Source organism: Falco cherrug, chromosome 8, assembly GCF_023634085.1.
Source record: "Falco cherrug isolate bFalChe1 chromosome 8, bFalChe1.pri, whole genome shotgun sequence".
Classification (NCBI taxonomy): domain Eukaryota; kingdom Metazoa; phylum Chordata; class Aves; order Falconiformes; family Falconidae; genus Falco; species Falco cherrug.
This window is the reverse complement of record NC_073704.1, coordinates 64,046,391-64,072,355: the sequence shown is the minus strand read 5'-3', so window position 1 is coordinate 64,072,355 and position 25,965 is coordinate 64,046,391. Positions and strand designations below refer to the sequence as shown.

The 25,965-nt window shown below is 40.5% G+C and overlaps 1 protein-coding gene across 4 annotated transcripts in view; it reads left to right on the top strand.

The window, feature by feature from the left end:
• Positions 1-25,965, top strand: part of KDM3B (lysine demethylase 3B) — a 65,494-nt gene that overhangs the window by 21,026 nt on the left and 18,503 nt on the right. For all 4 annotated transcript variants that reach the window (XR_008733627.1, XM_055719124.1, XM_027807287.2 and 1 more), the window contains exons 2-16: positions 650-817; positions 3,288-3,401; positions 3,836-3,941; positions 5,443-5,567; positions 7,314-7,382; positions 8,202-8,795; positions 11,262-12,504; positions 12,861-13,062; positions 14,430-14,644; positions 15,709-15,861; positions 17,707-17,814; positions 20,075-20,202; positions 20,848-21,127; positions 22,105-22,361; positions 25,449-25,715. Coding sequence is in view for 3 of the 4 variants with exons in the window: in XM_055719124.1 (XP_055575099.1) it covers positions 650-817; positions 3,288-3,401; positions 3,836-3,941; positions 5,443-5,567; positions 7,314-7,382; positions 8,202-8,795; positions 11,262-12,504; positions 12,861-13,062; positions 14,430-14,644; positions 15,709-15,861; positions 17,707-17,814; positions 20,075-20,202; positions 20,848-21,127; positions 22,105-22,361; positions 25,449-25,715 (4,029 nt within the window). In the remaining variant the exon portion in view is untranslated. The remainder of the gene's footprint in view (positions 1-649; positions 818-3,287; positions 3,402-3,835; positions 3,942-5,442; positions 5,568-7,313; positions 7,383-8,201; positions 8,796-11,261; positions 12,505-12,860; positions 13,063-14,429; positions 14,645-15,708; positions 15,862-17,706; positions 17,815-20,074; positions 20,203-20,847; positions 21,128-22,104; positions 22,362-25,448; positions 25,716-25,965) is intronic.

The following is a 25,965-nucleotide window of genomic DNA, read 5'->3' as shown; positions in this document are numbered from 1 at the left end:
GTTAGGACATGGAGTGCGATGTGTAACCTGCATTCCTGTTCTTAGCATTCTTGCCATGTAACTTTGTATGGCTTTAACATTTGTCCTTTGCGGTAGAAAAAAAGGGGATGTTATCTTACAATAGTGATTTAGAATTGTAGTGTGGTTTATATTGTCATACTTGTAAATACGGTAATGAAAGATCTAGTGAGTATGTATTTCTGGAAAATCTCATGCCACCCAACATATTTGCATTTGATTCAGGGAGTTTAATAAGGTACAAGGCAACACAAAACTTCTGATTTAGAGTGAATTTCACAATCACAGACTTTCCTGGCTGAAGGATTCTCTAAAAAAATCCTGATGTGAGAGAGGCTTGCATTAGGTTATCAGCTGTATTTTGAGGTGAACAGTTTTCACATCTTTAATTTTTTCTGGGGAAATGAAGCATTTGGAGCCAGTGATGTATGTTTGGGGATAAATAATTTTTCATAGGTTAGTAATTGTTGTGTATTTGATTCCCGTTTCTTTTGTAATGTTTGATAGCTATGTTACCTTGATTTTTCTGACTGAAGCTGCTGTCCCCGTATCCACAGGGATTGTAGAATCTACTTTTTTCAATGCAGTGTCTGAAAAGAGCTGAAATGCCTTCTAAAATTTTTTTTATCAGATCTTTGTGGAATTTGATGGCTGTAACTGGAAGCAACATGCCTGGGTGAAAGTCCATGCTGAAGAAGTTATAGTGTTGTTGCTGGAAGGATCATTGGTTTGGGCACCTCGGAACGATCCTGTTATGCTTCAGGGGACTCGAGTCTCACTGGCACAGTGGCCTGCACTGGTGAGTATTTGGCCAAAAGCTCTTACATCCTTAGAGGTTTGCATCAAATCTGCTGTAAAACACAAAGCTTGGTACAGGGCACCATTCTGCAGGTACCAAAAATTGCTTGGGCATGGATTTTTGTTTTAAATGGTAAATAGGAGAGCAGTTAACTAAGAATTATAGTGCCTTTGGAAAGGCATCTGAGGGGCAGTATGCTTCCAGTTGGAAACAGAAACTGCCTCAGAAATTGAAAGCTGTTCACTCACAGAAATGAGAGATGTGTTTACCAGCAGGTCTCTGAAGAAATGTGGTACATAGCTGAAAAGATTATTCTTCCATATTTTAGAACTTTGAGTGTGTTAGGATTTTCTGAACTGTGAGAAATAAGCCCTTTGGTTTTACTATGGACTCTCTAGAGCTCTGTGTGGGAAAGGTTGCTGCATCATTTAGTAGGTATTCCTGAAGGCACTTTGAGGAAGAGGATAGAGTGTGGGCTGTGCCTGACCTATAAGCCCTAAGTTGGCCCCTCCTAATCTAAACAAAAATTTTTATTTCGGTGTTGTTGTCAGTATTAACTAACATGACACAAAAATTTTTCTCCTGTTTCTTCCATATTGCTGTTTACATGGCAGTTACATGTCATGATAACTGAGATGAAAGCCAGTATGTTCTGACTAGCATGTCTGAGTATACCCGTTCTGCAAACATCCTGATGAGTAGGATATAGCAAAGAGAATTCCTTACATCCTTCGTTCTTCTCTTAGTGGCTTCTGAAGATGAAAGATGATTATATGTGAGAACCTACCCTTGTTTTCATGCTGTCTAATTTTTATTAATTTGCCCTTTCATTTCTTTTCTCTTCTTGCAGTCGTTGGACTGCTTGGGATCCTACTCTCTGCTTTTTAATATTGCATTTTTTTGCATGAGCACATTGAAATGTTTTTTCCAGTTAAGGACCTTGTGCCTTAGTAGGATTTGAATTTAGTGTTTTAAATGGACACTTGGGCTCAAAGCAACAGTTTCAACACGGCATCTTTCTCTGAGGGTTTTTATTACATTTATTTTAAAGCAGAAGAAAACCAGGCCTTTAAAGCAGAGATCTGTAGTGTTTTTTCCATACGTGGAGTTTCCTTTTCAGTGTGTTTCCAACTTGACTCCCAGTGTGAACTCCCATTTTATTTCATAAGGGAAACCATGTTTGTTACAGGATCAATTTCTTTCAGATGATTCACAAGTATCTTGATGTCTGAGTGATTTGGGGGCGTTACTATAGTCCGCACATTTATTGTGTAACAAGTTGTATCAGAACCTTTTAGAAGCAAATATGGGTCCACTAAGATCCCAGAGTATTTCCACTATAACTCAAGCTGTATCTGAAGACTTGCTGAAGAAATGTTTCCATCCCCTGTACTCTGGACAGCCATGTGAGCACACAAGTTTTCACTAAGTACTGGAGGCCTACCCACCTAACTGCATGGGAATACAGATTAAAATACAGACTAAAATACAGACCAAAGCACTAGAGTATGTATGTGCAATGTAGAGACAATTCTGGAAGCCAGATACGTAGTGTTACAAAGCAGATGGTTTGTTGTGGGGGTTTTTTTGGAGTGGTGGGGATGGTTTGGATTTTTTTTTTTGTTTTTTTTTTTGAGATATATCACTTATGAATGTGTATTCATCCTTCATTGTCTGTCTCTTGTAAGCCTGTTCACTTTTAGGAAATAGTTTTACATAAACTGAGAAAATAAATTTTATATTCGTACTGTTGTGTAGAGGGGAATGGAGTGTGAACAAACCTGATGAGAGCTGTTAAGGGGAGAATGTCATGAACACTTGTGTTAAAATCATGTAAGTGTGAGCATGCGACAGATAACATGTTTTGAAGACTCCAGTGGTTGGCAACTTCATCTTCCATCAGCAAGTTGCATTAGAAGGTTATCATTCTAATGCTGCTAGGTGTGTTTAGTGATTTGTCCTGCAGCTTGACTATTGATATTGCACCTTTTATGAACTTCAGTTTTGCACAAACACTAGAAAAAAGCTCCCCTTTAATAATGTGCCTATAAATTTCTTACACCTGATTCTGTATGGGCATAAAAATGCTCCTTTCAGGAGGCTGTACCTGAAATATGTAGGATAGTTTGAAGTATTAACTGAAGGGGGATTTACACTTGAGCATCAGAAGGTGCTTACCAATGAAAAAACAAATATCACAAAAGGTTTTCGGTTCTGCTTTAAGCTCTAAGGAAGAAGCAAAGCCAGTTTTCTGTAATTCCTTCTTGTAATGTGCCACACTTGCAGGAATTATTGGTTTGGACATAATGAGTAATAATTTGCATTAAAACTCAGGCACTGGGTGGTGCAAGTTGAGAAATGAAATGTTTTATTCTTAGTGGTAGTGTGAAATAGCATGTGAAAACAACTATTGTTGGCGTGTATGTGTGCTCAGTCATTTTTATAACCTTTTTTTTGTTGTTCATCACAGACCTTCACTCCTCTAGTAGATAAGCTGGGGTTAGGCTCTGTGGTCCCAGTGGAGTTTCTTCTGGACAGACATTTACGTTTCCTGTCTGATGCCAGTGGATTACGTTTATTTCAGGTATTTGAACTGTGTTCAGTTAAATTGCAAATTCTACTTTGTGCTGTGCTTGTCAGATTAATTTTTTTTTTTTTTACTGTTCCACTTATGTATTCTTGTCTTCCTCCTTTCACTGCATTTGTTTCCCTGCTTTTCCAGGTGCTTACACTAACCCCCATTTGCATTTGAAAAGTCCCAGTTCCTCTGTGTGTTGGTCAGTTGGGGAGCTAGCTGTCAGCATCCTGTAGCCGATAACTGAAATGGAAGCTTTGCAACAGCTTTTGCACAGCTAGTCCTTTTTTTACTCCTGGCCTGTTCAGCAATGTTTTTCTTAATTTTATTTTTTTTGGTTTGTCAGTGTCAGAACAGTTCAAGAAGAGCTGTCACTTAAAAACTACTGATTCCATTACCTTAAAAGACTATACTCTTACGTTAAAATTGTTTGTTGTTGGCAGATGGGAACAGAGAATCAGAATCAGATTCTGCAGGAACAGCCTTCACTACGAGAATCTGTCAATGCATTGATCAGTGACCAGAAGCTTCAGGAGATATTTAGTAGAGGTGAGACAGTTTTTCTGTCTGGGAGCTACTTTGCTGTGGAACAGCTAGACTATGTTGGGATTTATGAAGGAGAATACAAATAGTATCTGCTACTATTTGATTTGGACGGTCATTTTTTCTGTATTGTTTTGCAAGTTCTCTACAGGGAAGAATTATTTTGTCACAGATACAGGTAAGCACTTGCTGAGATACAACCAGAAATACCTACTGGGAACAATCACTGAAGATGTAGTTAAAGTAGGACAACATATTATTGATAATGTCCATATATTTACAACTTCCTTTAAGTTTTAGTTTTCAATTTTTAAAGCTTTGGTCCTAGTCTATGGTTCTGTTCTATATTTGTGGAAATTTAGAAGTGAAGTTACTCTGTACATCTTTAAAAAAAAATAATTCTCCTGTTACATCAAATTCAAACTTTGGCATTTTGATAATTAATACATGAACTTTTTTAAAGCATAGTGTGGCTGCAGCTGCTCAGCATAGAGTTAATACATTAACTGTTGTCTGGATTGTGTATTAGGGCTAAGCCCAATTTCAGCTTTTGTTGTCAGATTGGGGTCTCTAGTTCAAGTGCTAAAACAGTTTTCTAGCTGGAGTTTGGTTTCATGGGCTAGGCAGCCACCCTAAAGGTAGGCCACTGTATTAGAAGGATGATGCAATTCTTAATGGGGTTTTGGTGCCTTTTGGTTAAATAAAATGTCTATTGATAAAAATGCTATCAGGACAATACTTCTTACATGAGCCAGTAGCTTCAGAATTGTCCACTTTGGAGCCGCCTTCTGAAGCACCTAGTTCTGGTTGTATCAGATATGGGCTGTTGGATCATGTGGATTTTGATGATCTAATATTAACAAAGTTTTTTTTGTCTGGACTTAGGGTAGGAGGAAAGCTCTGCATGCTGATGTGGAGAGTGAGGGCAGGGTCGGAGGAAACCTTTCTGTAGATGATCCGTTACCTGTGTCAAAGAACTAAGACTGGTTGGTTTAGAGATGTTGGATATTTGTACAATTATGTAAAATTTTCCACAGTTACAAATATGTGTTTCTATTCTGAACTGCATGCAGTTTATATTGGGATTTGATGCATCTGAACTGAGTCAAAATGCTCTGACTGTCCACTAGATTGATGCTTCATAATTACTGACCTGTAGGTTAGAAAGCAAAAGAGTTTAGTTAGCAAGGAACCCCCCCATCTAGTTTGATTTTGTCGGAGTGAGTTAATTTTGACCTTTTGCGTTTTTATTTTTTTTTACTTGTAAACTGTATTAATCTTGTTTTTACTGTAGTTTTGAGTTACAGCAATGAGGATTTATTGACTTTTTACAATAGAACGCTTAGCTTAGCAGGATTTGCAGCAGAAGCGCTAGTGTTTTAATTTCTTTCCACCTGAAAGATGACACTTCAAGCTCTAATCATGTGCACAGAACTTTTTTCTTATTTTGTTTACTGTATGACACAGAGCTTGTTTGGAAGATGTACTCAAAGTCCTTCTTTTCCAGGTCCTTACAGTGTCCAAGGCCAAAAAGTTAAGGTTTACCAACCAGAGGATGAAAATAGCTGGCTCTGTGGTGTTGTGAGCCACCAAGACCCAATAACTCGTCTAATGGAGGTGTCTGTGACTGAGGTAAAAATACAAAGCAATGCTTTGGTGTTCCTAAAATACCATTCCTCAATATCTTCTGGAGAATGACAGCTTCACTTTTGGTTCTTTGTTCTTTGCTTTAAAAGATGAGTAATTATCCATGTTGCGATTTGCAGAAAATTTTTTTCCTGTTATGATGGCTTTCCACAATAAATGATGATACACAGTTCACTTCTATAAAAGAAGAAGCAACTGTAAGAAATTTTTTGGAAATGAATGCTGTATGAAATAATATTGGAAGTGGCTTTCTGGATGGGAGAGCGTGCTGATGTACGGAGAGCTGCCTTCTGGGTCTGGTGTGCTGTGGCCTTCCTATGCCTTCTCTTAGCTTCTGCCTGACAGGCTGTACAAGTGGTTGCAAGCAAGTGTAGCACAGAAGATGAAGTCTTAGGCTAAACAAAACTGATTTATGTATTTTAGCTTAGGCTGTTTACTTTTGCCCTGTTACTGTCAGTTAACCTAGTAAATGTTGTAAACAGCACAGAAAATCTGCACTGCTAGAGTTAGCTGGTTGCATGATACGCTTCTGTGCAGTCTGACAGGTAGTTCGGTTTAACCAGCACCCTGCTCCCAGTGGCTTTCTTTCCAGGAGCAACGAGGAACAGGCCTGTGGTGCTGTGTGTAAACTGCTGTAGCAGCAGCACTCTTGTTGGGTTTTTTTGGGTCCTGTCCCTTGTCCCCTGCTCCTGTAGCCTTTTCCACGTGCAGTAAAATACAGATGCTGAATGTGCCTAGTAAGCCCTGTGTACATACATACGCAGTAATCCTGTGCTCTGACTGCTAGATCTGTTGTTGGTGTGTATAGAGGGATGAAGCTGGGTTAATTAACATTGATAATATCCAGCTGTGGTTGGCTTCAGGAGCGGTGGGTTGGCCGATGTAGATAAGGTGCAGCTGTGGCTGGTTCTGTGAAGAGGTTGGGTAGCCAGTGAAGAGAGAGCAGCCGAGGAAGAGAGAGGAGGAAGAAGCAGAGAGAAGAGAGAGAGAACATGTGCCTGGGGTGAGGAGTACTAGGAGAAGGCAGCAGAGGGACTGGCATGAAGAGTATGTTGGTATGAGATGGTAAAAGACCTTGTTGCAGCCGGCTGGTTTGGAGAGTGCTGTGACACTGGTGCACAGGAAAGAGTGTACTATGTATGGTAGATAAGTGTAATACTTTGGAGAGGCGTTGAGATTGTGGAGTATATGCCTTCAGCAGATAAGTGCCAGGAAGCACCCAGTTTACGGCAGTGAAACTTACTACTGTGAAATAAAAAGGTAACCTCTAAGCACAGTTACAGAAATGGAGTGTTCTTTGCTCTATTTGGGGAGATGCTGATGAAGATAGTTAGCATAAATTTATGTGCTTCCTTCCAGCAGTCTTTTCTACATCTGGCAGAGTGAATGTGTGGAAGGCTAGAACAATACTGAATCAAATTTAAGAGCAGCCATGTTTAATGCAGTGAGTGCCTCTAGACATGCTCAGTAAAAGAAATATACAAGGAAGCAATGGTAGGAATGAAATCTGAAAGTTTTTTAAATAGAGAATGAGCAAAAGGATAGAAGGTAGACTGGAAGGCTGTAGTTTTACTAAGAAAGTGGGGCAGAAAGAAAAGGCAAATTGGAGAGGGGCTGCAGAGTAACCCTGTGTTTAAGGTCTCTTATGTTGATACTTTATACTCTAAATTAAAAACTAACCTCCTCTTTTCTTCCTCCTACCTCCTCAATATCAATCCGAAAAAAAATTAGAGTGGTGAAATAAAGTCGGTGGATCCTCGACTGATTCATGTGGTGATGGATAACACATCTCCAAGCGAGGTACTACAACAGTTCAGGTCTTGTATATACAGTGAAACTTCATAAATATTTAGATATAAAACATCTAAAACATGGAAGCAACTGAAAACTGATGCTGTGTTCACTGGGATTTTGATAATGTAATTGGAAGAGGAAAATTTTCCTCTTCCACTTTGAGGATGGTCATAGCTTTCTTTCAACAGTCTTCTCTTTTCATTCAGGGCTGTTAGATGGAGTTCAGCATGGATCTTGGGGGAGGGGGTCAGTAATCATGACTGTGCTCCATTGTAAGGGGTCGTGCTCTGATAATGTTTCTCTGCTCACTGCCTTCTTCTAACAGGGTACTCTGCTTCTTCACAGGCCTTTTTAGGCATTTCTAAAAATTACCACCTGGCTTCTCTAAAACAGGCTTATATGCTTGCTTAAATATTGTAGGCTTTGGGTAGTGGACAGAAAGCATGCCCTTCAAAAGAATGGTGGGAATTAGACTCCTAGCAAAACTTAGTGTACAAATAGTTTTCATGCATTAGCAAGAACTCTGTTGGAGCATGATTGTGTTGCATGTCTCCCAAAATCTGTCATGATGTGCTATGTGCTACAGCAGACTAGCTCAGCTAAAAATCTTACTGTGAAGGGCCTATTCTAGTACAAAAAAGACAAGACACTGCACTTACATTTGTGTTCTGTTCACATGGTATCTTTCCTTAGATGTCTCAGTTTGTGATTAAATGTTCCTAAGCTCAAGAGCAGTGTAATGTGTTCTGTTCTAACAGAAAAGTGTTGTTTGAACAGGTATCCTGATTGTTCTGTTTAGTGATTGTGTGGTTTTGTCTGTTATAGGGAGGAGGCCTAAAAGCAGCTAAATCGTCTAAAGGGAAAAAGAAGAAGGAAAGCCTGGAGGGGAAGGATGGACGGAGGAGGAAAAATGCTTCGGATTCTGGGTGTGATCCTGCATCGAAGAAGCTAAAGGAGAGGGGTGAGGTGGATAGCAATGGTAGTGATGGAGGTGAGGCAAGCAGAGGTTCTTGGAAAGGAGGCTCCAATAGCGAAACAGGACTGGATCCAAGGGCCAAACAGTTACCTTCATTCATTCCTCAGATTAATCGCAATATTCGCTTTGCCACTTACACCAAAGAAAATGGCCGAACACTAGTAGTCCAAGATGAGCCAGTTGGTGGTGACACACCATTGCCCTTCACTCCCTTTTCCTCTGTGGCTGGACAAACGTTACTAGTTGGATCTGGATGTAAAGAGGCAGGAAAATCACTGGAACAGGTTGGCCCAGGCACGGCAACTTCAGCAACTGCAGTTGCTGCAACTGCAGTTACTACAACTGCTTTGACACCAACAACTGTGAGAATCTCTGATACCAGTTTGCCAGCTGTTACTGGACAGGAGAAACTGAAAACAGGACGATCACAAGTCCAGGGAGAGGTGAGTAGCTCATGATCCAGCATATTCAAGACAGACATGCAGATTTGCAGTAGATGTTCTGCAACATATTCAGGTTACGGAGTGTCTGTGGGACTGGGAAAACAACTTTTTCTCTGATGAATCCCTCCCCTCCCAAAGGAAACCTTTCTGTTACCTGATCTAAGAAAGAACTCAAAAGAAAATTAAGATATTTCATGGAGGAGTTGTAAGAGACAACTTCTTAGCACTCTTCTCTATTCAGCCTTAATCTGAGAAACGCAGATTTTCTTAAAAAGACACTTTAAGAACTGTACTTAATATAATTTTGTTGTGTCATATGGAAGATAACCTGCTTAATATCTCTTCCCTTTATATAAACAAATATGCATGAGAATGTGCACTTAGCTGAACATTTAAGTTGCTTAAAAAAAAAAAAAAGCCTCAAAACCAGAAAAACAATAAGGCTACATTTAGAGGACCTTTTCTAGGTGCCCAGCTTGTGTGTTACAGCCATGATATCTCTGTAGTAGAAAAATGAGCCAGTCACATATATACTGTCTAGGGCTGAAAACAAATAATTAAAACATTTGGGAAGGGTACCTTTGGAATAAATTTTAATAAAGAGCTCAGTCTGGAAGTAGCTTGAAGACCTTTTAGTTGTGCCTTTGTTTTCAAGGAGAAAAGTAGAAGGGAAATGCTGTTAAATACAAAATATAAAACTTGGTAATGAAATGAAGGCTTATAAAAACAAAACCTTACCTCAGGAAGTACAGCAAAAATTAAGAAACTTGTAGCCTACTCTATAAAAAAAAGTGAGGAAAATGGGTGATACATTAGAGAGTCCAAGGTGACTGCCAGAAGGTGAAATGGATTACTTTCATCCCTGTCTTTTGTATTGGCTAATGGAATGGGATAAATGGTGAGATGTTTACCTTGGGATAAGGATTCCTTGATGATAAGGAAGAAAGGTAAAGGAGAAACAGAATTGTAGAAGACAGGAGTGTTACGTAATTAAACTGGTACAATATAACCTGCTCTCCCTTCCACTCCCCACCCCTCCACACAGGAAAAAAAAAAATAAATCAGAGTTGGGAATAAGTACAAACTGTGTAGGTGAATGGTCAAAATTTTACCTATCAGTGGTATTGAGGAAGAAACTTCAGTTGTACTGAGAAATTTTGGTATCACCTCTCCTTCTGTCCATCTCCCCAGCCACAAAACACTTGTTTTAAACCATTATTAATAATCTGGCTTCAGAATTTGCCAGCAGACCAGTAGTTCATTTCAAACTGTATTTCCCTTGAGGGTGGGAACCTGGCATAGATCAATAAGAAGGTTAGTTCACATGTGTTACTGCTTCAGACTGTCCACTTTATCATAGTGTGATTTGGTCCTTGAGGTGACTTAATAGGCTTGGTTTGCATTCATATTCACATGCTTTTTAAAACTGTTAGAACTCAGTGTTTGAAAATTACTTTGGCTCTAAAAAGAAATACGTGAAATTCTAATACCTGGAAGAACTGTCATGGGGGACATCAGTATGTTATTAAAGTTACTACAGCTGGAGGCTGATGAAAAGGAGCAAGCTAAACATTAATTGGGAGTGTGGTAGGTGTGTAGTGACAGTAATGACCAGTAGCATGTATTGCACGGGGGTTTAACATGGCCTTGGAAAAAAAGTGTATTGATTCAAGAAAACTCCAAGGAAAGGAATAGAACTGATGAGTTAGTTGTAGGATATAATCGGTTATGGTAGGACTGTGAGATTTGGAAAACCTGAATAAGTATAAATTGAGAAGAGAGCAAGTGAATATTCCATATTACACTTAAGGGTGTAGTAGAAATCTGCAAGTCAGAAAACTTTACAGTATTTGACGATCACAAAAATGAAGCTCTTTGTGTTTAACCTCCACTGAGTAATCCCCTGGAAGGCACCGTGTCATAGGCATCTCTCTACCTGTCAGCAAATGTGGCTTGCTGTGACCAGGAACAGTTTGTTCTCTAACTGTTAGAGGGCTTTCTTTGTTTAATTAACTTTGCAAACTAAGTTAATTATTTCAAGGGTGATCTTGGAGGGGGAGGGTGAAAGATGGGAGGTTATTGAAAAGCAGTTTCAGTTAAGGTTCCCATCTTGCTGATACAAATTAAAACAGTTAGCAGTTTAAATAAATAACTTGCTATTCTGTGAATTAGTTCACTTGTGCCTCAATTTTGTTCTAAAGTATGATAAGATGTTCAGTGTTCATTTTCTCTATGTGTCTTTAGTATGTAACAGACACCATTAACTTATTATTTCAATAGTTTGTAGGTAGGAAAAATCAGTTCAGCAGAATCTTTAAAGAAGTTTCTTCATTGTAAATAATTCTGCTGGAAGTTTCTGTTACTAGTGGATAAGTAGAATGCTAATCATAGAATTAGATGAACCAAAGTATTGCTGAATTAAACAAGAGTTCTTTACTAGGCTAATGCTTTTTAATTTTGTTTCAGAATTCCCGAAATTCACTTTTGGCTGCTTCTGGATTTGGAGTCTCTCTCCCAAGTGCTTCCCAGTCCTTGGTATTTGGGGGTGGAAGGAGCCAATCAAATGGAGTGGTGACTCCAGAAAGCAAGCCTTCTGGATTTCCTTTTGGCTGTAGTACTGGACAAGAGGCTCAGAAAGATTCTGATCTGTCCAAGAACTTGTTTTTTCAATGCATGTCCCAAAATCTACCTTCCAGTAACTACTTCACAGTCATTTCAGAGAGCTTGACTGAGGATGCCTCTAGTCGGGACTCATTCAAGCAATGTACAGAGAGTGTGGGTGCTGGGATCTGTAAAAGTAAAATTCTTTCAGCGGACACTAAACCTGGAGCCCAGTCTGGCAGTTCTGTGGAGCGGAAGCTGCCTGTGGAATCTATGCCTACCCTTACTCCAGCCTTTTCACGAAGTCTGTTGAATACTCGTCCCCCAGATAGTCATGAAAACCTATTTTTACAGCCCCCAAAGCTATCAAGAGAGGAACCCTCAAACCCTTTCCTGGCATTTGCTGAGAAAGCAGAACTTAGTCCTTTCAGTGGCTTTGCATCTTCATCTCAGACAGTTTCTACTCCATCTACACCTGTGGGTCATAAGGCCACTTCTGGCTGGCCAGAGTCACTCACCTCTACAGACTCTTCTCTAGCTAAGAAGAAAACCTTGTTTATAACGACTGACTCCTCAAAGATGATCTCCGGTACTCCCGGTTCAGCCGTTGCTGCTGGTGTTCAGAGCCCTTCCACTGTAGGGAATGGCCGTTCCAGCTCACCAACCAGCAACCTGACACAGCCTATTGAGATGCCCACGCTTTCCTCCAGCCCAACAGAAGAAAAACCAGCTGTTGGGCCTGGGCAGCAGGACAATCCTCTTCTGAAAACTTTTTCTAATGTGTTTGGCAGACATCCACCTGGCTTTTTCTCTTCGCAGGCAGAATTTTCGCAGGAGAACAAAGCCCCTTTTGAAGCTGTGAAAAGGTTCTCTCTAGATGAGCGGAGCTTGACATCCAAACAGGACTCTGACTCCAGTACCAATAGTGACCTGTCAGATTTGAGTGACTCTGAAGACCAGTTGCAGGCCAAGGCTTGTATGAAGGGAATCCCAGACCACTTGATGGCAAAGCTGGGCCCCAATGCAGAGCACAATGCTGAATTGCTGCTGGGGAAAGGAAAAGGGAAGCAAGCCCCAAAGGGCCGGCCCCGCACAGCTCCCCTAAAAGGTGATGACTTGAATGCAGGTTGTCTTGGAAGCACGAGGAGGTGGGATACTGGGGTATCTCCTGTGCAATGAGCTAACCACGGGTGTAAACCTCATTTATGCTCAGTAGGCAGCATGCAGGATATTTACAAGTCTAAAGCTTAATGCTTCTTGTATGTGTTTAATATGTCCACTTTAAGAAATGTTTAAGCATATATTTGTCAGGACAAAAGTGTGGTGTGCTGCAGACTTGAACAGTCTTACTGGTTTTGCATGGGTATGAGCATACAGATCTCCGAAAACACGTTTACTGGGGCCAGTATCCTTTTGCTGTTACGGTTAACTAATGGAGTTTTACTTCTACTTTGCCTCGCCCAGTTGGCCAGTCTGTGCTGAAAGATATGAGTAAGGTGAGGAAGCTGAAGCAGTCCGGTGAGCCTTTTCTCCAGGATGGCTCTTGCATCAATGTAGCTCCACATCTGCACAAGTGCCGGGAGTGCCGTCTGGAGCGGTACCGCAAATTTAAGGAGCAAGAGCAGGATGACTCAACTGTGGCCTGTCGCTTCTTCCATTTCCGGAGGTGCTCGAATTCTTCCTTCCTTCTTATGTAGTCTATGTGCAGAGCTTGGACCGTGTCCAAGCACAAAGTAATTACACTTTACTTATTTAATGTACTTGGGTGCAATAATGAAGATTTTTGAGTGTCTTGCATTTCCCTGCATCACCTCACTGGAATTCCCTTACTGGGGCAGGAAGAGCTGCTGTTGGAAGATACAGCTATAGGGGACTATGAGCGAGCCTCCAGGTCGAGCCTCAGGAGATTGAATTTGCTTTTTTGGGTAGAATTGTACTGCTGGGTAGAAGTTTGTGTGTGGTAGTTCTCTCTCCTTTTCATAAGGAGCTCAGAACAGAGATAAAATCTTAATTCAGTCAACAAGTAACTGAACATTGCCAGCATGAGGCTAATGTTTGACTAGGTTTTGTTGAGTACAGAACTGACTGTTACAGTAGAACATTGCCTGTATCTTCTGTGTTGTGTACACATCTTACAGTTTGTCGACCTGTCATGCTTCTCTTCATGTTCCTTAACTGCCTATTCTAGTAAGTGCTGTGCATCTTATTCCAAAAACATGTTTGTTCGCCTTCTGGCGTATAAAGGATTAAGTGAATTTTTAATATGTGCCACCCATCCACTAAGGAATATAGCTGCTTCTCTTCCTGAACTTGTTAAAAATTAATCTAGCTTTGAGGTTAAAGACAAGATTACTTTTGCTGAAAAATGAAGTTACCTTTTAATATTGGCAGGAGGCATTGAGTTCTGTAACTTAATGTTGTTACACCTCCTAGCACACAAAGACTAGGAGGGTCAACAGCTATTGGTAAAACAGTTGTGACTCGTCTCTGTGGAGAGCACTGGCAAGAACACTGGGTATAATAAGGATTTTTTTATGTCTTGTCATGTGAACTGTTAGAACAGTGGCCAAGTGCTAGCAACCCTAGCCAGAACTGGAATAGGGGTTTCCCAAAAGTTGGGAAATAAATTTCTTCTGAGTTAAAATAGAGAATGAGAACCATGTAGAATTCTACATGCAGAATCATGCAGCTGCCCAAATAAATTGAATTTTGTCATCTATAGTATAGAGAATGTGACTTAACAAGCTGTAGCAATTTTCTGTATATGGAATTTCCCAACAACACTTACTGGACCAAGGGGATTCATTCTAGTGGGTTTTGCGGCCATTGCCTTTGTGGGTGTCTTTGTGCCTTTATGCCACCTTATTCTGTTGTTATTTGGATTTGCATAGTAGTTGCACTGGCTGTAGGGTATAGCGCTCTAGCTCAAACCTTTTTTCCTCTTTCTGGGTTTATATTCTGACATAGATGGCATTATAAGTTAATTAAAGGTGATTGAGCAGCTTCTCAATTACTCCATCCTGTTTTCTGCAGGCTGATATTTACCCGAAAAGGTATTCTACGAGTAGAGGGTTTCTTGAACCCACAACAGAGTGACCCTGATGCCATGAGCCTATGGATTCCTTCCTCCTCCCCTGCAGAGGGGATCGATCTGGAAACTTCTAAATATATCCTAGCCAATGTTGGGGACCAGTTCTGCCAGCTTGTTATGTCAGAGAAGGAAGCAATGATGATGGTGGAGCCACATCGTAAGCGGGGCTTTTGCCGTGTTTTTTGTCCATCTTCTCTGTGTAATGTGTGTACAATGCAGTGGAATAGAATTGCAAGTGTAATATAATTTCTTGTTAAAATGCTTCTCCTTTTCTTCCAAAGAGAAAGCTATATTAATTTATTTGGGGTGTGTGTAATTGTGGGACCAGCATTTGGGATTTTTCTTTTGGATCAGTGCATCATTACTATCAAGGAAGCAAACAGTAACTTCCCAGACATCATTACAATATTTTTCAATAGATACATACAGAAATGAGCTGGCCTGTGCCTCCTAAGAAAACAGAAATAAGTCCAGAACACTTGCCACACTGACTAGCAGTGCTTTAATGAGCAGCTTTTCTTACATATTCCTATCCTGTTATGCTCCAGGGACATCACATTAAAGTTCAGCGTTTTCTAGGGAGCGAGCAGTACCTGTGTTCAGCCTGCAAGGACTCAGCTGAGCAACTAGTTGCCAGTATTGCCACTATGAGACCAGTGGGTTTAGAAAAAAAATCTCTGAAGGTACCTGGTTCAGCCCATCACATGGATAGCTCTGACCATCTGATTTTTCCCTTTAGCTTCTGGAAAGTACAAGGGCAGCCATTTGGAGAGAACTTCTCCTTCCACAGTGAATGTGTTGATTTAGAGTCCGAGATGTTGACAGGCATCTAATTAATGCATTCTTAACAGTTTTATAAGTTCACATTATTTGTTCATAAAACTAGCAGAAGTTTTATATTTTTGCTGTAAGTTCCATAAGTGCTCCTTGGAATTCAGTTACTACTCTGTAAGGTGCTCCATTCCCTTGTAGTGTGCATTTTGGGACTTGACCATACCCACTCTTAGAAGTGAGTATTTTAATAGCGTCACAGGATTAGCAAAGAGAGACACACAGAATATGTCTCTGGATGTAAAAAAGTATGTGTTTCTATACTCTGCACTCAAGTTGTATTTCTGTGATTTGTTTCTTTATCAATGTTACTGTGATATTCTCAGATTAGGTGGGAGAAATGCAGAATGTCAAAGCAGTGATTTTTTTAATGTTCCTTCTCTTATATAGAGAAAGTGGCGTGGAAGCGAGCAGTACGTGGCGTGAGGGAAATGTGTGATGTATGTGAGACAACACTCTTCAATATTCATTGGGTTTGTCGCAAGTGTGGTTTTGGGGTCTGTCTGGACTGTTACCGGCTGAGGAAGAATCGTCCACGTAGCGGTGAGCCCTGGATTTTTTTTGCCTCCCCACTGTAATCTTTGAACAGGCTGGCTTTCAGTGGAGATAGTTTCTGGGAAGTGGCTGAAGGTTTTGTGGGAGACTTAGTATCAGCTTGGGAGGCTGGAGGTTTGGAACTTTGGCGCTACTGTCTCATGTCACTGTTGCATTTTTTGTTTCCTTAGATTCCTGTGGTTTATCTATTTGGTTAGAATTTTAGTACAAAAGCTACAACATCAGCAGGCGTAGACTGTGTACAGAAACAGACTACTGTATAGTTCCATCTTTTCCTCAGAGAGTATAAAAGAAAAATTAAGTAATATCTTAACAGTTTGGAACCATTGCAAGATGAACTAGTAAGCAGACATTGCAGAGTCTTTCTGTAACAAGGAGTTAGATTGGAAAGGTTTGGGGGTTTTTTGGTGTTTGATTTTTTTTTATTTTTATTTTTTTTTACCTTGATACACTAGTGTTTGTAATTCTGGAAGAAGTTCAATAAGTTAATTTTCTAACAAATAGAGGCATGCTGTGTTTACAAAAGTGAATACTTGGTTGCTTTTTTGTGTATTTTACTGTATCGAGACCACTTTGGTAGCATGGGTGCTGACAATGGACAATTTTAATAAGTATAAGGCTATTGGTGACAGTTTAGTTATTATGTGGAGTAGATGTACAAAATACTGGATAGTATTTCGGATAGGGCGTGGGTGCATGGCTGGTAAGATACAGAGAAAACCTGGACACTGCACAGTGTTCAGCAATAGCTAGTTAGTGTGTTTATCAGGATTGTTTTGGTCACAAGTCTAAAACACAGCACCACAGAAGCTGCTATGAATAAAATTAACTCCATCCCAGTTAGAACCAGTATAATAATTAAGCCTATGAATTTCTGCCAGAATATACCAGAAGAGACCATAATGGTCTTTAAGATGGTGGTTAACCAGGGTACAGTGGAAATACAAGAAATTCTACTCTACTTTCAGCTATCTGGCACTGTACATATTTGGAAAAATCATTTGGGACTGCATATATCACTTAGCAATGTCGTCTTCCTGAAAACAGTATTGTAATTATTCTTTATTAATCAATTCTGGTATTTTGGAATGGGCCAAAATTTAGAAACAAGGCACTACTTAAATACAATTACTTACCTCGAGGCTTCTGAACTTTTGTGCTGTAGAAACACCCTATGCAGATACCAGGTCCAGAAGGACCGTGCAATGAAGTTTTATATGATCCTTCTCATATGGTACCCCACTTACCCTTTTTAAAGGAAGAGAATGGCATGCAGTGTATGCAGCTACATGTTTGTAGGTCCGGCTTAGTTTAAAATCTGAAGAATGACAAGTTTGCCAGACTACTTTTCAAACAACAAGTAGCAAATTAGTAAGCTTTGTAAGTAGATACACTTGACAGTAGAGCTTAGTTTCTGCTTCCTGGATCTGATCTGCAAATGCTTTTTGTTGGAAAAAAAACAAACAAACAAACCCAAACGTGGAAGATTATGACAAGAAAAAGAGAATTATATAAATTAGGAAGGTGTAATGAGAACAAGAGTATGATATTTAAAAATTGAGGCTAGAAGCCAAGATTTTTAGGTGCTTGCAAATGACAAGCTACTAGAGATGAAGGAAAAATGACTGGTATTTTTTTAATCTGAAGAGGCAAAGAAGTTGCTGTAGATCCTGTTCTAATGGTCTGTATTTATAGTTTATTTCTGAGATCACCAGGTTAATCTCCTGCACTGTAAAGAATCTAAAGAAACAATACTGATGCAGAAATATTCTGTATTTTAAATTTTAGTGACTTTTGTACGAAATTTTATAATTTTTTGTGTCTTTTTTCCAGAGTCAGAGGAGATTGGTGATGAGGAAGTCTTCTCATGGCTGAAGTGTGCAAAGGGTCAGTCTCATGAACCAGAGAATCTTATGCCGACACAGATAATTCCTGGTACAGGTAATGCTTGAAACCTGAAGGGAAAACTTCCAAATTTTGTCTCAATTCTGAGCAAGCAAGTGGAAAAAATACGAAGGTAGTTGGTGTTCTAGCCAATACCTTTTCTAGCATCAATATAGAGGAGATTTCCACTTTTAGAGTGGAAAGGTTGAAGGGAAGGTAAGTAAAGTCAAGCTACGGATTTGAAGTCAACACCCTTCTGATACTAGCTGGGACTTCTTGTGCTCAGCTGTTTTCAGTTGTATCTGTAAATCTGGCTAACTTAAAAGAAAGATATTTTTCTTTTCTACTGGGGGGAGGGAAAGCAAATGGCGAGTGCTGACCATTTACTTGACTCTTTACATAACTCTTCTTAAAAATCATAGAATCGTAGAATGGTTTGGGTTGGAAGGGAACTTTAAAGATCAGCTAGTCCAGCCCCCTGCCACCAGCAGGGACATCCTTCACTAGGTCAGATTGCTCAAAGCTCCATCCAACCTGACTTTGAACGTTTCCAGCAAGGGGCATCCACAGCTGCTGCTCTGGGCAACTTGTGCTAGTGCCTCACTACCCTCGTAAAAAGTTCCTTCCTTACGTCCAATCTAAACCTACCCTCTTTCAGTCTAGAGCCATTGTGCTGTCACTACAGGCCCTGGTAAAAAGTCTCTCTCCATCTTTCTTAATGGTCCCCCCTTATATATTGAAAGGCCACCACAAGGTCTCCCTGGGGCTGCCCCTTCTCCAGGCTGCCCCACACCAGCTGTCTCAGCCTTTCTGCACAGGAGCGGTGTTCCAGCCCCCTCACTGTTGTCGTGTCCCTCCTGGGGACCCGCTCGAGCAGGTCCGTGTCTGTCTCGTACTGGGCACCCCAGAGCGGGATGCAGGGCTCCAGGAGGGGTGGAGCAGAGCAGAGGGGGAGAATCGCCTCCCCCCACCTGCTGCCCGCGCTTCCTTTTGTGCAGCCCAGGATATGATATGGCTTTCCGGGCTGCGAGCGCACGGTACCGGCTCACGTCCCGTTTTTTATCTGCTGGTATCCCTAAGTCCTTTTCTGCAGGGCTGCTCTCGATCCGTTCATCCCTCCGCCTGTGTTGGTGTCAGGGACTGTCCCAACCCAGGCCTTGCTCAGCTTGGTGCGGTTCACGTGGGCCCACTCCTCCAGCCTGTCAAGGTCCCTCTGGATGGCATCTCTTCCCTCCAGGGAATTAGCTGTACCACTCAGCTTGGCGTCATTCACAGACTTGTTGCTTTCTGTAGTTGAATTAACACTTTGTCAAGAGTCTGCCCTTGGTAGGGTGCCCTGTAGTAAACACCAACAGCGAGGTTTCCTTTGTGGGTCCCTAATCTTTACCCTTAAGCTCTCAACCTGTTCACTGTTTTTTAAAGATAGCTCTTTACCATCAATCCGTTCTTTTACGTAGAGAGCAACCCTCCCACAGTGCTCCAGTTGTGCAGTTTGTCCCATCATTTTTCAGCACTAGTAATTAGATCGTGGCTTTCTAGTTGCACAATGATTTCCAGCTCCTCCTGCTTGTTACCCATGCTGCGTGCATTGGTATAGAGACCCTTCAGCTGGGCTGTGAGCCTTGTCACATCTTGAGAGGAACGTGCCCATATTCCTTTGAGGTGTTTCACAGGTGTTTCCCTGTTGGTTCCTAATACATCAGCAGCCCCTGGCTTTTCTCTGTTGCTCAAATCTCCATCCCCTTCCCTCCCTAAATCTAGTTTACAGCTCTCCATATAAATCTGGCCAACTTGTTGGCAAAGACTTTCTGGCCCCACTTGGGCAGGTGAATCCCATTAGCTCACAAGAGACCTGGCTTCTCAAAGCTACGTTTGTGATCATAGAAGCCAAAGCCTTGAGTATGGCACCAGCCATGCAGCCAGGCATTCACCCATTCGTTACCTCCTTCCTTTTACTGGGAGGATAGAGGAGGCCATCACCTGTGCTCCAGCTCCTTTTAGCATTGCTCCAAGGGATATGCATTCTCTTTTGATGGTTTGAAGTTGCCTTGTAGTATCATCGGACCCTACGTGGAATAGTAGGAGCATATGATGATCTGTAGCATTTACCAGGCTTGACAGCCTCTCAGTGACATCATGAAGCTGGTGCTAGCACAGCATTCAGAGACAAGTATCTTGTTACAGCATGTGATCTTGAAGACACTTAGTAGTAGCAATTAAAAAAAAAAACCCACCCCTCTGAATTTATATTACAGTTAAGGTGATGGTTTTATATTTCTTTACCTGTGATACTAAAGCTTTTTAACTTTATTTCTAGCGCTTTACAACATTGGAGACATGGTTCATGCAGCACGAGGCAAATGGGGTATTAAAGCCAATTGTCCATGTATTAACCGGCAGAACAAATCAGTGTTGAGACCAGCTGTCACTAATGGAATATCACAGGTATGTAATTTGAGGCTGAAATTACTTTGTTTGACATTACATTTTTAAGATCTACTAAAACGTTAGATCCTTTAGACTAACCCGCTGGGAAACACAAATTTTATATTCTCCATATGTATTCTGAGTGGTTTAGCTTGGCAAGAATCTTGTGGGACATTTCTGGGGGATTTGTGCTGCAACTGTTATTTACCAAGTGGATGTTTGTGCTAAGACTCTTATGTAGAAGTTGAGTTGGAAGCTATTCATATTGCAGCTGTATCTTAAACCACTATGAGTAGCTTGCAATGTGTGCATTTATTTTGTTATGGGTCCTGAAGGTTATGCTGATTCTAGAGTAGTTCTGTTACCATTTACACAAATAGTCCTGTAAAAGAAGAAACTGAAAAGCCTAGGCTTGTGTTAAAAGACAACTAAAAGATGACCTGGTAAGAATTCATCTGTGATGCAAGGTCTGATGTACACGGAGGAGAAGCTCCTGTACTCTGCTGCTACATAGGTGTTGAGGAACTCCACCGTGTGCCTAAAGCAAATGAACAAACAAAATCAACAAACAAAACCCAATGTTATCAGATAACTGAAATGGCTCCCAAGTTGAACTCTTCCTTTTATTCAACATTTAGCAGTTGTTTTATGTTTTTGTTTTAGCTTCCGTCTGTAAATCCTAGTGCATCAGTCTCTGGAAACGAGAGCACCTTTTCCACTGGAGCAGGGACAGCAGGAGCAGGGCAACTAGAAGTGGACACAGCTCCAAAATCTGAAGCAATTGATAGTAGGATAGATGAATCTGCAAAACCAGAGACATTACCAACCAATAACACTGGTGAAACAAAGACTAACAGACCACTTTGTCCAGAAACAGCTCCATCATCAGCCTTACACTGGCTTGCAGATTTAGCAACACAAAAAGCAAAAGAAGAAACAAAAGGTGAGCAGAAAACATGCCTTCCAGAGCTGGCATTAAAAGAGAAATGATAATGTACTGCTTGGTTGCAGGCTAGTGCCTAGCCCTAAATGGAAAGGAACATGGTCATTTTTCTTCCTTTGCTTCTTAGAACCAGTTTTCTTTTACAGGCTTAGGAATATGCAAAGCTAGAAAGATGATGATAGGGCTGAAAATAAAAATACTGTCTTGTCACTCCCAGTTTGTTTCAGTGCTAGTTCTTGTATTTATTTTCTAAGTAATAAGATATCCTGATGTAAAATGATAAGAATTAATTTCAGATGCAGCTTTGTCACTTCGTAACTATTGGAGTAAATAAAGCTGTTTTGTGTGCTGTGTGAAGAATGTATTTCCAGAGAATTGAAAGAGTAGGGTCCACTTGGAGGGTCAGATGATAGATCAGAACTTCTTTAATACTCAGTAGTTTAAGTGTGATTCTTAGGATGAAATAACTGTTTACAGAATGCAGCTCCCAGTTGTCAGAGGTAGCATGACTAACACAGGGTTTATTCCTGTCCATATGTCTAGCAAGAACTAATTTATATGTTGATGTGATGTATTTGTGATTCTCACTAATTTTGCAGGGCTTAGTCACTGTAATATTTTGACTACGGTTAAAATTCGAAATATTTCATATTGAAGCATTAATTCAGAAAGCCAAGGAAATGTTTTTTTAATTGAGTCTATTACAAAGTTTCTTGTGTATCAGACACTTTCAGGTCAGATCTGCTGTGCTATCCAAAACCTTGATGGCATATGAAGGGTAAAATCTACCTGTAGTATATGATGTCTGATTCTATTTGAGGTGTCGCATTCACCATTGCAGTGATAATTTACCTTTACCACAAGATTCTGTTAATATTCTATTTAATGCAAGAGCAAATAATTTCAGAGAACTTATGGTCATTTGAACTTTGTCTTTTTTCTTTTTTTCTTCCCCACTGTTGATATTTATCTTGCAGAATCAGGATCACTGAGGTCAGTGCTTAATAAAGAATCCCATTCACCCTTTGGATTGGATTCCTTCAACTCCAGTACAAAGGTTTCCCCACTAACCCCAAAGCTGTTTAATAGCCTCTTGTTGGGCCCAGTGACATCTAGCAACAAAGCTGAAGGCTCCAGCCTCAGAGATCTGCTGCACACCGGGCCAGGAAAGCTTCCTCAGGTCCCATTAGACACAGGAATACCCTTTCCTCCGGTCTTTTCTGCAGCTTCTACGGTAAATAATTTTGTATTCCTTCAATAATATCTTTTCTGGGGAAGAATTTCATAGTGATCTAACAGTTTTAATCTAAGTGGTGTTATATACCTTACTCTTAACTGTTGAAACAAACACAATATTCTGCCAAAATTCACCACCCAACAAAGTTGTAGAAAATTTTGATGCTGTTAGTTTGTGGTTTGGTTTACTACTACTGTGGAAAAGCTGTTCCTTGCAAAAGACCAAGAACATGAGTTAAAATACAGCCTTAAAATTGTTTAATTGATAATCAGCATCCCTATAAAAGCTCACTTTAAATTCCACATCTTTAAAAATATGCAAGAGCATACCACAAAAAAAAGAGAAAAACCTATGAGGAAAACAGTTTCTTAAAAAAGAAGTTACCTTGAAAGGCATTTAAGATAGAATATGAATGTAAGGTGTAGTTGTTATTTCTGGGTGTGTGTTCTGGAATAAGGATACTTTGTTTCTCTTTAATCCCTTTTGGAGGAAATAACCTTAAAAAAACCCACTTAACAAATCAATGACATTTGAAATGGTTGAAAGCGTTTAGTTCAAGAGAAGGATAGACTCTGTGGAATTTATCAAGGCTTAGCTGCTCTGGGTGGGTATTTTCCCAAAAAGCTTAGGCAGATAGAATGAGGAAGATTATGAAATGGCTTGTCTCACAGCAGAATTTTTTTTTCCCTTCTGTATCAGGCTGGAAAGATGGAACCTTAATAATAATAGTTCATGTTGTTTGTTTTTGGTAGCGGGAACTGTACAGCTGTATAGGAAAATACTATAGGAAGTGCTACTATAGGAAGATGAATCCAATAATACTTCCACCCCCCACCCCCTCTCATCACTGAGTACAGGCGAAGAAATTGTGATCACTTGTTTTAAAACAAGTTATTCTTTCAAGCCTCGAGAGGGTCTGTCTCAGCTTGTATCCCCATCCCCGCATCTCCATGCGTTCGCTCACTGCACTGAATCAGATCTATTCTGAAATAGAATTTTTTTTACTTCCTTGACTTCTGGTCTTCACAGAGTAATTTAGATTTGAAAGAATTTGTGGGGAACTCTGGTCCAACCCCCCACTTGAATGCCTGGATGCTTCATATAAAATGAACAAAACATACCTGAGAAACAACACTTGTGTTGGTCAAACTGAGAGGCATAATGGACTGCTGCTCATGAAGAGAATCATCTGGGTGTTTCTGGAGCAGTGATACTCTGTTTTGAAGAGTAGTTGGCACTGACTGTAGTAGTTACACTGCGTATTATCTGTTTCATGCCTGCAGAGAGTCAGTGTAAAGGTACAGTTTTAAGACTGTCATAATTGGATGATGTTATGATTTATTCTTACTTGGGTAAGACAGACTGTAGAAAAATAATATAATCCCAAGCAGCAGTACAGGCTGGTGTCTGACTAGGAGGGGTGTAGCCCCCCTGAAAGGAGCCATGGTCCTGGAGGACAGCAAGCTGAATGTGTCAGCATTGCGCCCTTGCAGCTGCCAAGGCAGACTGCCCTGGCCTGCACTGGGAAGCGCACAGCTGGAGCACATCAAGGAATGGGATTATTGCACTCAGCACTTGTTAGGCCACACCTGGAACACTGTTTCCAGTTTTGGCCTCCCTAGTTGAAGAACAACACTGAAAAATGCGGGGGGGTCCAGTGGAGGGTCATGAAGCATGATTAAAACGTTGGGGAGCTTGACACACAAAGGATGCTTAAAGAAACTGGTTCTCTTCATCCTAGAGAAGAGAATGCTTTTGGGATCTGATCGATCTTGCCATTATCTGAAGGTTATTGTAGAGAATATGGAGGTACTCTTTCACAAGGATGTGTGGTAACAGGGCAAGAGGCAACGGATACAAGTTGTTTCAGGGGAAATTCTACCTGGGTATAACAAAAAAATTCTTACTTTCCATTCAAGTGGTAGAGAAGTGATGTAATCTCCTTCCACAAGAAGTTAGGGTTTAGTCTCACCCAGCCCAGAGTGACTTAACCTGATTTCAACAGGAAGTTCTGATAAATGATCTCTAGGTCCTCCTTCTGACCTAGACTTCTATAATTCTATTAATATTTCTTACTGAATTAATATCTTCAGTTATGAGTAGTGTTATGTTTTAGATTGATATTTTACATATGGTAAATTTTCTTTTGAAATTTAATTTAGTTTTAAAGATGGCAAAGTTGTTCCAGTAATATTTTTTCACTGTTACTGTTCACTCTGCTTCCAGTACCTGTGTGGGTTTGGGGCTTTTTAGGGGGAAGTGGGGGTGGTGTTTGAGGTTTTGTTTCGTTTGGGGGTTTTTTGGGGGGTGGGAATGGATTATTATTTTTTTTGGCTAGAATGAGAAGCCCTTTGCTGCCAGAAATCTATCACACCCCTGCCCCCTCCCATAGATGCCTTGTGAGTAAGGATCCAATTAGAGTTTATGTTCTCTTGGATGTATGAAATATGTTTAGTATCTTAAGTATCTTGCTATAGGCAGGCGGCTTTTTTTTTTTTTTTTTTAAGATAAGAACAAAATTTAAGATTGTCATTAGTCTTTCCCAAATTTTAAACATCGCTTGAGGAGCAGAGCATGGACGCCACAGCCAGTGAGGCTGTCCTCAAATGGTTCTGTTAACATTATACATGCAGGAAGTACTTGCTCCTCTCTGTCTGTCCGTGCTTGCTTAACGTTCCCATGTTCGTCAGCTTGCCTGTGCCAGGGTTGAATTAACTTTCTTAGTAATGGAATGAGGAAAATGGGGAAATAGAGTTGAGATATTACTGAATTCAAGTATGAACCATTTTTACTATTAAAGTAGTAGAGTTTAGAACACTAGAGAAGTTTTCTATTCCGTGATTATTTGCTGTAATATTTTTCTAGATAGCCTGTAGCTGGTTATTTGAAGTTTTACTGTTATAAAACAGGTCCATAGCTGTTTGTTCTTACTGGATACATGTCTGTCTCTGAGCTGGTGTGTTTACTATTGCCTGTTTTTCTGATACCAAGATGTCTTGTGACAGAAACCTGAATGAGAGCAGATATGCGTTAGTATGTATGCTGTTGCAAGACTGAACTTACCTCTGGATTTTTGTCTTCTAGGGGGCCAAAGGTAAAGCCAGCCTGCCTAACTTCTTAGACCATATCATTGCTTCTGTGGTGGAAAATAAGAAGACATCTGATGCTGCAAAACGAGCTAGTAACTTAGCTGACACACAGAGAGAGGTGAAGGAAATGGTAATGGGCTTAAATGTGCTGGATCCACACACTTCCCACTCTTGGCTGTGTGATGGTAGACTCCTTTGCCTTCATGATCCCAGCAACAAAAACAACTGGAAGATCTTCAGGGAGTGCTGGAAACAGGGCCAGGTGGGTGATGACAAATAGCTAGCCCTCACTGCTTATAAGTATCCTGAATTTTTAAGCTGTACCTTGGACAAGTCTATTCAGACTTTGGCCAGTTGCTCCTGAGTTAATACGAAGAACAATGATTCTAGCTGTAGAGCTATAAACAGGTGACATGGCGGCCCTGTCCGCTCCACGTTGTACTGACTTGAGCTCATGTGCTCTTGCACACTGAGCTTTTCTTAGCTTACCATTATGAGGGTGCTTGCTGTGA